The sequence below is a fragment of the Phodopus roborovskii genome, unplaced genomic scaffold, assembly GCF_943737965.1.
Source record: "Phodopus roborovskii unplaced genomic scaffold, PHOROB, whole genome shotgun sequence".
Classification (NCBI taxonomy): domain Eukaryota; kingdom Metazoa; phylum Chordata; class Mammalia; order Rodentia; family Cricetidae; genus Phodopus; species Phodopus roborovskii.
The window spans coordinates 268,329-281,364 of record NW_026126415.1 but is presented as its reverse complement, the minus strand read 5'-3'; the positions used below and the strand labels follow the sequence as shown (position 1 = coordinate 281,364).

General features: G+C 46.8%; 1 protein-coding gene across 1 annotated transcript in view; it reads right to left on the bottom strand.

Moving 5' to 3' along the window:
- The window catches only part of Ankrd55 (ankyrin repeat domain 55), a 156,412-nt gene that overhangs the window by 112,411 nt on the left and 30,965 nt on the right, over positions 1–13,036 (bottom strand). The window contains exon 6 of the mRNA XM_051183054.1: positions 5,634–5,694. Coding sequence (XP_051039011.1) covers positions 5,634–5,694 — 61 coding nt within the window. The remainder of the gene's footprint in view (positions 1–5,633; positions 5,695–13,036) is intronic.

The following is a 13,036-nucleotide window of genomic DNA, read 5'->3' as shown; positions in this document are numbered from 1 at the left end:
CCATTATCGATTTGTTCTTTACACCAGTCTGATAACTATATTTCAAAAACAGCAGATGACTTCTGTAACCCTATATATTTTGTTTTGTGTAATTCCAGAGAAGTCCACAGATCTCATCAGCAGGTGAGAGGGATTCAGGCTGCAAAACACGGGGAAGGACCCTTACTCTTGAGTCTACAGGACAGTTTTGGAAGATGCTAAGCGATACACAATCTTATTTGTCAGAGTAGATGCGGGAAATAACTAATGTTACCTGGAACTGTCTGACTTGTGAAATGTATAATTGAGTTAGGTAACAAACGGGGGGAAGGGTCATCAATGTAAAAATAACATGAATCGTGTGACTTTGTTGAGTTTAAATTTTTAGCTTCCTTCTAGAATGTGTATATGTAATGTGCGTATGTATCATATTGATTAAGATAGATCATTTGTAAATATGCACATAGTTTTAAAGATGTTTATTATTTTAAGAAGTGTGTGTGTGTGTGTGTGTCTATAAAGTGTGTCCCCGGTGTCTATAAAGACCAGGGGAATTGACATCCTGAGTTACAGTGATTGTGAGGCACCCTGCAATGGGTGTTGGGAGCTAAATTTGGGGTCTCTGCAAGAGTAGTACATGCTGTTGCCCACTCAGCCCTCTCTCCAGTAAAACACACACACACACACACACACACACACACACACACACTGGTTTTTGTTTTGTTTTGTTTTGTTTTTGGTGGGGGAGGTTTCGAGACAGGTTTCTCTGTATTGCTTTGGAGCCTGTCCTGGAACTTGCTCTGTAGACCAGGCCGAGGTCCACCTGCCTCTGCCTCCCAAGTGCTGGGATTCAAGGCGTGTGCCACCAACACCCGGCTCACACACGTACTTCTTGATATTCATTCTGTGTAAATTACTGAGATGGAGTCAAGGATACAAAGAAGGAAGAGACAATGTCCTCAGAAACTTACGGACTTCTAGGGTCAGGGATAGAGGGGTTGAGGGCTGTTGAGTAATAATGACCTTACTCCACTTTGAAATGCACAGTTTTGGGGTATTTGGAGGTGCTGTAACATTTTGCCTTCAGTTAACTTCAAGTGAGATGTGTGAAGTCTGGGACTGTGTCTGCTGATTTTGCTTTTGAGTGCACACTGGCTAGGGTTACACATTAGGAATTGCAGAATGGAGCCAGAGCTGTGAATTATGTCCAAAACTTCACATCTGGTTTTGCAAGTTGAATTTGTTTTCTTGGAGTACTGTTATAACTGGTATTTGGATTATGAAGCTGCTCCTAAAACTCTACTGCAATAAAATTGTGCATAAGAGCAACACTACATCCTAAATACCATGCTAAAGGAAGGTGCTTCTCTGAGTGCATGCCGAGACTACTAACCCAGACGCCGACAGTGCACAGCCTTCCCTGCGAAAGCTCAGAGGGAGCAGGAGAGGCTAGATTCCAGATGTTCGCCAACTCCATAGTTCCCTCTCTCTGAAAATGACAAACCTCTCTCTAAACCATCTATTTCTCTGAGCACCTTTTAGACTAACTATGCAAAGGACGCCTGGAATCCATCATGCTTTTCCCACCGTGTGAAACCCTTCTGTGTGGATGGCTTCTACAGAAGTCACCGCACAATCACACAGCACAGTGTGAACGAAACAGGAAAAGCAAGTCAGTCCCTGGAGTAGAACAAAGAGTTCAGAGATGAAAGTACCCATAAACTAAGAGAAAACCTAGCACACTGTGATCAAGTTTCTGAGGGAAACTAGGCATTCTTTAAAAAAAAGTGGGGGGCGGGGCGGTGTACCAAAGCAAAATCAGTTAACAGGCAAGAACAATCACAAGTTTCAGAATATGGAACTGTAAACAGTCCAACAGACTGTGGAAATATATTTTAAACCCAGCAGGGACAAAGGACTAGCCTTCAGAATATGTGGAACAAGAAAGTGACAGGCACCCCTGTAGATTAATTAATTAATTAATGGAAATCGTGAAAGTAGATACAGAAAGAGCATCAGAGAGGAGGTTACTTAGCCTACTGGTGGCGCTGTAAATGGCTGTTTCCGGGAACAAGTAGGCAGACTGTATCAAACTAAAATCCAACATAGAAGCTGTTTCTCTAGAGGTCTTCCCTAAGAGACTCAAGGAGACTTGTGTAAGACTGCTTTAGATTAGTGTAATGACCGTGGGACAACTGGAGGGCAGCCTGAATCCACAGGGGAGTAGCAAAATGGACCAAAGTGTTTTCATAGTATGGAACACTACAGAGCCCTTAAAAGGAATGGACCAGATTTCCGCTTATAAACATGGAGAATTGAAAAAGGAAACCCGTGTGACACTTCCTACGCGATGTTCCGTGCCTCCTACGAATGCCTGGGAAGACTGGGAAGTGAGTTGTTTCCCTGGAGGCAAAGGCGTTTGGGGCGGAGTTGGTGAGGGTCTTTCCAGTGTTACCTGTAGCACTGATGTTACTGAGCAGCAAGAAAATGTGATTATACAAAAACTGGACCACAGCAGAGTCGTTTCACGTCTCTGAACTCACGTAGGACATTCTTGGAGACGATACCCATTTCTGCCACATTAAGGGCATCACATTCTAGTTTTAGAATGATTTCAGAAGTTGATTTTTTTTTTCCTTTCTTCTTTTCATAAGTCTTCACACCTGTGGGCTTCACATTCATGTTAAGCCTCATTTCAACCAAATGAGGATTAAAGGAATTGTGGAAATCATACCTGTGTTAATCATGCATAGTGTTCCTTGTCATTAACAATGCAGTATAATAACCATTAACACATTGCTTACATGGCATTAGGTACTGTACGTGATCTAGGGAAGAGTTGAGGTCCGAGAGAAGATGTGCATAGGTTACTGGCAAAAACTACACCGTGTCGTAGAAGGCACTCGAACTTAAGATTTTTGGGATCCCAGAGACAACTCAGGACTAGTTCCCCATAAATACAGAGGACTGACTCTATATTAAACCTACATGTTTTAATATAGGTCCGCACAGTATGAAAAACGGGTGTTAGGAACAGAAGTGACCATTTTGTGTAACTTCACAACCATTTTGTGTGACTTAGAATAGGCCTGTAAGCTTGACACCAGGCAGCTCTGGTAAGAGGGTCTGATGAAGTTAATGCACCAGCCAGGCTCCTGCAACCTGCAAGATGGCATTGTTATGTTAGAGAACTAGTCCCTCCGTGTTGAGCCGGCACAGCCCAAACCCACCGCCCAGTGAAATGACACACAAGGCTGGAACTTTGGTAATGGGCTCTAGGACCTTGCTGCCATGTCCCCAAGACTCGGCTTCTCTGGCCTCTTGTGTTGACACTCATTACTAGAGGACCCGAGAGGCCTGTGTGTGGCCCTGGCTTCAGTGACCTTTGAACTTTTGGCACAGTTGCTGGGCTCACACATGACTGCCCACCTGCTAGCACTAGCCTGTGGCCAGAACCTTGTGAATTCCACCAGTGCCGTAGTCCTGGCCTGACACAACCGAACTGTGGAGGAGCCCACGAAGCTCCTGAGGCATCCTGACCATAGAAGCATCTCCAGCTGAATCCTGCTCACTAGCTGTTCCCCGCTTGCTGACACATCTGTTGGCATGGTCCTATAAGGGATATTTGTGTGACTAAACCAAGCATATTTGAAAGACAAATTTTGCGCGGACATCCTAATTGCCGAACACCTCAGAGCCCGCAGGCCATGCGCTCTGCAGCAGGAAGCTGCTTAGAGGATAGTTTCAAATGTGGTCCTGATGAGACACAGGCTAAAGAGGGAAGTGTGGCCTCGGGTAGGAATCAGCATCAATCATCATCGTCAAGGCCGCCATTCTCTGAGCTTAGCATTCAGTGGGTCTAAATGGTGATGTGATAACAAGAAAACTCGTCATTTTGAGACAGGGTATCTCTACGTATTTCTGCTGGAGTCTGGTCTCAAACTCACAGAGATCCTCCTTCCTCTGACTCCCGAGTTGTTCTGGGATTAAAGACATGAACACGATGTCCCTCAGATTTATTTTTTTTATACAGAGGAAGAACCATTTGAAAGAGTTTGCCTCTGCATCCATGGGAGTAGGGTGGTAACTATGGCTTTGCTGGGGGAAGCTAGTTCAGCTTCAGAGTAGCCAGGGTTGCAGTCTGCAAGTGGCGTTAGGGTGTGGATGACTCAATCGCCAGTTACCTAAGTCAGACCCACTTTGCGGTGAGGCTGAGGTAGAGGAAGTAGTTGGTAGCTTAGGGTCTAGACATCCCCTTGTGCTGACAAGCGCAATCTTCCAAGCACTTGCTTCCCATGTGGGTCCAGAGTGATAAGCGCACACATCTCCCAGCTGGCCCTGGTTCTCCTTTGTAAAGCAGAAGTCTAAGAAGGTGTACTGCTCTGTCCTCTGAGGTTTGGCTTTGGTTCACTGGAGATGTGTGGGACGAACACAGGATGTGACCACAAATCAGAGAGACGTCCAATCTCAAACCCAAGCTGCAAACAGGGGCTTTTTGGTGTGGTAATCATGATGGTCAGGAGGAAGCCTTTGATGAAAGACTCAAGACAGATGGGGGCAGGCCAGGAGGAAGCTAAGAGGGGCTGACTGCCTCCTCAGTGTCTGGGACTGCCTGGATTTATCAAAACCAGTGTAGCGTGGCATCTCGTGTGCGTGTGTTTTTAGTGTGAATAGCCTTTCTCACTGTTACCGGCCCTTCTTAACTGAAGAGCAACCTTGATGGGAGATGTCATTCTGTATATATGTTTCTCATACTGGTTAATGAATAAAGCACTGTTGGCCAATAGGAAAGCAAGGTAGGAGGGACTAGGAGACAAGGAGGAAAGAGGAAGTAGTAAGGAGGAGTCAAGATGGAGAATCAGGAGAAAGCATAACAGCCAGCCATCTCTCGCTGGTAAGGAAACCATGTGGAAATACATAGAAATGGGTTAATAATTAAGACAGAGCTAGCGGATAAGAAACAAGTAAGCAGGCCAACAGCATTGTATCAAATAGAGTCTCTGTGTGTTATTTGGGGCTGGCGCGACGGTGGGACAAGACTAGGCAGCAGGAGGAAAAACCGTACTGCTTACACAACCTAACCGAACACATGTTTATACAGAGAGCCCACTAAGAGCCCAGGCACTTCAATTGGATTCAGGACAATTGTAATAAAAATCCACTGACTGATGAAAATCAGTACTCATTTTTGAACAACTGGACATAGCTATAACAAAGCCCTTAGCTGGTCTGGAACAGCACTACAGGGTCTAACCGAGAACTCTGCTCAGGGGTGGGGACTGATGGTTTGGAAGCTTCTGTCTGCCAGGCTGACATTTAGCAATGTGAAGGAAATAGCAATTATGATTAACTAGTGATGCTGGCCTGGGACTAGTCTGCATGTCCTCTGAACATGGAAAGAACACATCTGGAGTCACGGCTTGCTGTTTATGTCTGGGGGACTCAAGAGGACAGGAGAGGGAATGCCCAGAGAGAAATTAGGAAATTTCAGTCACATGATTGACGCCTAAGTACTTAATGCAAGAAAGCCTCTCCCTGGTAGAAGCTGCCCACACCCAAGATGATAGAGTTCAGCCTGAAGGTAGGAGCAGAGAAGCTTGCTTGTAGGCAAAGGGTGCCTTCTGCCCTCCCCGTGGCCGAGGACAGCGACTCACCTCTGTGTCCTGGTGGTTGATTTCACAGAGGCTGGACTGCTGCAGCAGGGCTATGAGGACCCTGTTGGGAAGAACAAGAGAGGCTCAACAGCACTGACAGTCGTGGGCGCTTAGAATGGACATCGGAGCACAGATACAGTTGGAGGCCTCCAGATAAAACGAGGCTCTCCCCGCTGACCCAAGAGAAAGAGCTACGGGAAGACGTGAGCAGGGAAACAGAGAAACACCGCTGTCTTCTCCAGCTTCTTGGCATCTTGGTGCTGCTGGGGACGGAGGGGAGGCAGGACAGTGAGCCTTTAGCCTCCCCTTCGGTCACCTAGGTAGAACCTCAGTAGCCAAACTCAAGCACTGTTGTGGAATGTTCCTTTGCGCTGTGTGAAGATGTGTCACTGTGATTGGTTTAATGATGAGCTGAATGACCAGTAGCTAGGCAGCAGGAGGTGTGGTTGGGACTTCCAAATAGGAAGATCTCCGGGAAGAAGAAAGGGGGAATCACTAGCTGGATGGAGAGGTAAAAGCGCCAGCCAGGTGACAGCATGTAAATGTGTAACGCAAGTTTCTTTTCCGCCTGGTCCTGTAGTCGTTTAGTCCCGAGTAAACACACAGGGGCTTATATTAATTATAAACTGTCTGACCAATGGCTCAGGCTTCTTGTCGGCTATCTCTCTCTTAACTACCAACCCATTTCTATTAATCTAAGTGTTTCCATGTGGTCTTCACTTACCAGACAATGCCCAGGCATCCTACCTTCTGGCTGCTCCTCACTGCCTTCCTCTCCCGACAATTCTTCTCCTATGGTAGCCCTGCCTATCCTTCCTGCCTGGCTACTGGACAATCAGTGTTTTATTCATCAACCAATAAGAGAAACGTATATACAGAAGGACTTCCCCCATCATAGACAATAGAAATGGGTTAATTTAAGTTATAAGAGGTAGTTAGAAACAAGCCTAAGCTATAGTCTGATCTTTCATAATTAATACTAAGCCTCCATGTCATTTTTTTGTGAGCTGGTAGCCCAAAGCCAAAGCTGTTCCTGAGAGCTGTGTGGAGAGCTCAGTCACTTTGAATGCACGGTGCTGCTGTTTTACACCTTTGCTCACTGGTGACACAGACAGGGACACCTGAGCAGGGATGACAGGATTCAGTGAGAGGCAGGCCAGTGATTCTCACTCAAGTCCAGCTTCACTGGCTTGTGCTTGGTTGGCTGAAGTCACCTCCCTCTGTGAGGGAGAGGCGGGTGGTTGCCCTGGTCCTAGGGCCAGCTCTGGAGCCAGACTGTCTGGGCTCTCATGGCAGACCTGCGAACTGTACTCTGAGGCAGGTGACCTCTGCCCAAGCATCCTGTGTTGGGGTAATAAGCCCTGGTCTCACAGCTCATTGTGAGCATTGAGTGAGGTGACATGCACAGAGCATGTAGACTATGGCTGAGACACAAAGTGTTATTTCTAGAATCCTTAGTCCTAGATTGCTGAGCCTTGGCACCAGCTCTGAACCACCAGGGGGAATTTTTGTTTTTAAACCGCAAACAACTGGTTTGTACTCCGTGGGTCTTGGAGGAGCCTAGTCGTTAGAGCTGAAAAGCACCTTTGCAGGCCAGTCTGGTAAACAGCCATGTTTGGAGACCTTCGAGAAAGTGCTGGTTAATGAATTCCCACCATGCCGGCTGAGAACGGTGCAGGCAAAGAGCTTCAAGTGATTTTTTTTTTTCTGTAAAAATCATTTGCAAAATGAAATTGGTTATTTCTGTTTCCCAATCCAGTTTTCCTATTTCTCTGTGCATGTTCTATATGTTCATGTGTGTCCTATGTGTTCATGTGTTCTTATGTATGCGTGCGTGCGTGCGTGCGTTCGTGTGTGTGTGTGTGTGTGTGTGTGTGTGTGTGTGTGGGTGGGTGGGTGTGTGTGTGTGTGTGTAGGACAGGGCAGACACCAGGTGTCGCCCTGAGTTGCTCTCCATCTTTTTTGGAAACAGGGTCTCTCTCTGAGCTTGGGACTTACTGATGTCCAGGCTGGCCTGTGAGCGATTGTCTTGTCTCTGAGGTACAGATTTGGGGTGCCATGATTTTACTTGGTGCTGGGGATCCACACTCAGTGGAAAGCCCTTTTAGTGGTGGAGCCCATCTTCCCAGTCTCTGCATCCAGATGTCATTGTGCCTAGGCTTAGATGACATTCCCAATCCTGTGAATTAAATTACTGCCAACAAGAAAGAACAATCCTATGGCTTCTGTAACAGACGCGGAGCAAGGCAAGCTTGGACGGGGATGTGATAACCCTTATTTGCTGTGGACAGGACATGGCTGGGTTTGAATCTAGTTTTCCACCTTCTTCTGGGGGAGCTAAAAGCTGCTGCCGGGGCTCAATTCTTGCCCCACTGCCAAGTGACCTTCTGAGTCTGATTTTGTTTTTGTGTCTTCATGTGTCCCCCAGGCTGGTTTTGAGCTCCTAGGTTATGTTGGCTGACATCAAACCTGTGATTCTGCGTCCTCCCTCAGCTTGGGGTAACAGGCATGTGCCATTGTGCTAGGTGAACAGAGACCTCTGTCTCTTGCTCTCACTGGATTTTCCTCAGTTGCTACCTTTTGTAATCTCCTGTTTTCTCTGTCTAATGGATCAATCTGTGCTATCTAACTTTTTGAATTTGAAGCCTTCAAGATTCAGGGGTTTTCATTACTGGACACAGATATTCAAACGGAGAGTCCTGTGTGTCGTCCCCCACCCCACCCCCAACCCCTGCCAGTGTTTCTGAGGTTCAGCCTGAACTGGAGACTAGATGGTCACTATGTAGTTTCTGGGGACAAGGGTGAGGAAAGAGAGAGAGAGAGAGAGAGAGGGAGAGGGAGAGAGAGAGGGAGAGAGGGAGAGAGGGATGGGAGGTGGGAGGGGCCTTTTTAAAAGGGAGTGTAGCAAATGTGCACAGGGGGTGCTCTTAGTGGCTGCAGCTGAGGACGTATCCTGTCGGAACCCCAAGGACAGGTCAGCACAGATGCCTGAACACTAACAGTGACCCTGCTGTTCCGTGGTGTGGATGGACTGTGGCTCAGTCCCCATCTATCTCGGCTCTGGATCTCTTGCTGGCCCCAGTTTTATTCTCCTAGAGCCTCTCCAGTGTGATGCTATGGCCAGAAACATCCCATCAGCCATCCCCCGGGAACCTGCTCAAACTGCCCCCAGATCTCAGAGCAACAGCTCCAGATCTCTACACACCAGGTTCCAGCAAACAGGGATCCCCAGGAGGTGCCTTCCCTCACCCAGGGCCACGATTGAGTAATGAGAACACACATGCTGTTACAATCCCCCCTTCTCACCAACTAGCCAGGGGCCTTGACAGGGTTACAACACTCTAAGGAGCTCATTTTCTTGTCTGTGAAATGGGTACCTTCTTATTCCTAAAGACTTGCTATAATTTTTAGTGGAGGCAATGCTTACGAAGCAGGTAGGATAGCTTTCATGTCCCTATTCCCAACTCCTCTGTAATGGTTCATTTTTAAAAACCTTGCTGGGTCTTGCCTTTTCTGGGTCTTTCCTGATCACCTTCTGGTAATTCTGGTGGCAGCAGGGATCAGCAAGAGACAACACAGGATGGCTTGCTTCTGTAATCTCTTCTCCTTTGCTGACCCCACAGGCTCCCAGCCCAAGCCAGCCATCTCCCCTTCGTGCCCTAATGATATCTGGATGCAAGACTCTGGTATAATGACATATGCACCCAGGTCAGAGCGTTAGTAACTCAGAGCCAGGAAACCCTCTGGCTGAAGTCAAGGGCAATGAAAGGGTGTGGAACTGCTGGAGCCTTGGCAAGGGAAACCACAGAAAAAAGGGGGAAATCTTTCTGTTACCACGGAGACCATGAAGCCCTTTAGAGAGCCCAGTGGCTGCTTTCAGAGGAAATTGCCAATTGCCTTTCAGGACTGTACAGGGCTCTACCCACACAACTCCGTGTCTTTGCGACTTTGTCCTAATGATCCTGTCCCCCTTCTCACTCTGGCACCCTCGGCATGTCCCGGCCAAAGGCTGGGGGCACTGAAATGGAGAAAACCTGGACCTCCTGAGAGGCAGAGAGCTCGGAGCAGGCACAGGGCTTGAGGGATGAAGCCTGGGCTCTTTTGTGTTCTAATGTGCAAATCAATTATCCAGTGTCTGCTCCAGCCCCCTCTTCCCTGGGCCTTAGCTGAGGGCGGAGTGAGCATCCCTCTGGACTGTTTGAAGCCAACTTCAGTCTGAAGCTTCCCTCTCAATAGCCTCCAGTGAGTGTCACATGGGAGGGACTCGATGTTTGGAAACCTGAGCGTCAGCAGATTTTTAAGCCAGTGTAAACATATTTTCACAAGGTCCCCAGGTGGCTGTTTGTTCTGCTGACTAATATGGAGAAAATACAGATGGCCCTGTGCTCACGAAGGCTGCACAGGGAGCTTCTGGGGGAACTGAATGGCTTGAGATTCTGAAGCCCAACAGCGTCTACACAAAGGGGAATGAGTGTTCCTAGCCCAGCATCCTTTGCAACAAATGGGTATTGTATGCTGCCACAGGGCTGTGTGCACAAATAGCCGTGTGCGCCACGGTGGGAGCCGGCGGGTGGCAGAAGGTGGGGCCTACTCTTTAATGCCAGCACGTTGTATTCATGTTCATCTACTTCCTCCTATCGCCATTAATATCCCACTCAGCATCCGCGCTTTCAGAGCAGAGCGCATTAGGTACTGCACTCAGTGGCTTCAATGTGTTTTCCTCTATTTCTGCCGACCTTCTTAATAAGGGAAGGATTGGATTCCATTTACTTTCTAGAAAAGAGCCACATTGGGCCTTCACATAGTAACTTATTCAAGACGAAGTGGCTGGTCAGATAAGGCCGGATTCAAGTTTGGTTCAACGCCCAGCCACGCTCGACCTCATTCAACCCAACGAGGATTGTGAGTGAGTTTTGGTTCACAAATAAAAACAAGGTGAGTGAAAAAATTAGCTAGAGAAAACAGGGCAGAAGATGGAAGACATATGTACAGTCCTGTGTGTATGTCTGGGTTCCAAACTGAGTTTTGAATTTTCTAAGCACGGAGAGTGAAGCCCAGGTTCATAAACCATGGTGTTCCTATAATTTGAATTCCACTATTTTCTCTGGAGAAGCAGAGTAATCCCTCCCTTTAGTGAAAGTTCCCCCTCCCCCCCCCCCCGTGGTTTCGTATATAGGATTTTAAAAGATGTTGTAATGAATAAAATATGACCTGATCATGAGCCAGTGAGTTTTGAAAGGCTGTTTCTCATAAGGCCTGGCAGCACAGGCCAAGGGCTTATTGATAAAAACGTGACCATTGCAATAAACTCTGCAAGGCCCGCAACAGTGGCTCTGGGGAAGACAGCAGACCCATCAGGCAGGTTTCCTTCATGTGTGCGTTAGTTAGTCAGCTTCCATTTGCCTCAGTTTCTCTTCTGTGAAGTGGGGGTAAAAGTTTTACACATTGTCTAGAAAAGTGGTGTGTTAGATGGTTCAAGACCTAGAAAACACCAAGAATCTTGTTCAGAGCATTACTGATAATAACTAATATCCACTGGGTGGTGGTGCACACCTTTAGTCCCGGCACTCTGGAGGCAGAGGCAGGGGATCTCTAAGTTCAAGGCCAGCCTGACCTACAGAGCCAGTTCCAGGACAGAGCTACACAGAGAAATGCTGTCTCGAAAAACAAAAGGCAATACCATCCTCCTCCTCGTCAATGAACATTACCTGCCTCCTCCTCATCATTGTCATTATTTGCTATTGGTTTAATTCAGACCTAAATGTTTGCTTAACCGGTCTAAGGTTATACCCATGGATGGCCTGGTGAGATGCTCACTCAGTGGGTACACACGCTTTCCTGCACGTCCGAGGACCTAAGTTTGATCCTAAGTTTGAACTCATGTGGGTGAAGGGGAGAACTAACTTCTGTACGTTACCCTCTGACTTCACGTGTATGCCATGCTGTGCACCCATACATGCGTGCACACACAAAGTAAATAAATACGTTTTTTTAAAGGTTGTGTTCATTTAAGAAACTAGGCTCATGTGCCGAATGGGAGAGACTCTCTGTTCTCAGTGTGGTTGCCTATAAAGCCAGACGAAGTCTGTATGGTAGGCTAATTAGTCCTAGTCCCCATCAGCTCACAGAGAGTGACGTTACTGGGAGGTGTGGCCTTGTTGAAGGAAGAGTGTCACTGTGTGCAGGCTTTGAGGTCTCTTTTACTTAAGCTTTGCTCAGGTTACGTCAAGATGTAGCCAGCACCATGTCTGCCTGCACACTGTCATGAGGATAATGGGCTGAACGCAGAACACCTAAGCTAGCAACCCGATTAAATGTTTCCTTTATAAGGGTTGCTGTGGCCCGGTGTCTCTTCACAGCAACAGAAACCCTAACTAAGACAGTCTGCCTTCTTCAGAAAGCAAGAGTATGCTGATGCTCAAACCAGGTTTGGCCTAATGCTGTTACAAAACATGACTTGGTTAGCTTCTTCAAATGCTAACCATCTGCTAATGCAGATGAAACTGTGCCATGAATTCTCATAAGACAACTGTAAAATACATTATCATCATTATTATTTATCAGTTCATTCCCAGGAGGAAGCCTTTAGGACGAGCTGCTTCCCAGAGAGTCTGCAGGTAATTCCACTAACTTCTTTATTGTCTATGGGTTGCAAGGCATTTGACCTAATCCATTTTGAAGAAGATTCACTAACAAAATATTGCTTTCAAAATAGTTTGTCACAGCTTCAGCTTTCATTAGTTGAGTAGCATTTAACTAAAGCAGGGCTTTACCATTCCCTATCATCTATCCATTTCCAAGAAGAAAGCTGTTACATTTGACACACAGAAGGTTGTTAACTTTTCTGGATTCAGCTCACTGGCGGATGTTGGCTAGGTCATTAGGTATAATATCCAGAGACGAGGAAGCCTCAACTCTTTGCTTTCAAAGTTCCATCTACGTGGGATAGATCCGAGAGTGTCCAGAGACATGGCTATATATAGTATAAGTCCACAGAGTGGGCCGTGGTGGCTCACACCTTTCATCCCAGCACTTGGGCCTGCTGGTATGGTAGAGGCTGGCGAATCTCTGAGTTCAAGAGCAGCCTGGTCTATAAAATGATTTCCAGGACAGTCACAGCTACACAGAGAAACCATGTCTTGAAAAAAAAACCAAAAACCAACCAAACAAGAAAGAAAGAAAGAAAGGAAGGAAGGGAGAGAAGGGGGGGAGAGAGGGATGCAGAAAGGAAGGAAGGAAGAAAGGGAAAGAAGAAAGGAAAAGAAAAAGTCCATGGAAGAGGGCATAAATTTGTTTTGGTTTTTCTACTAATCATTTCAGAGGTTGAACCTAACTAATCCATGTAATTTTGATTGAAAAGACTTAATTCACACCTCAGGTGTAGAGGGCGATGGCAGAGAGAA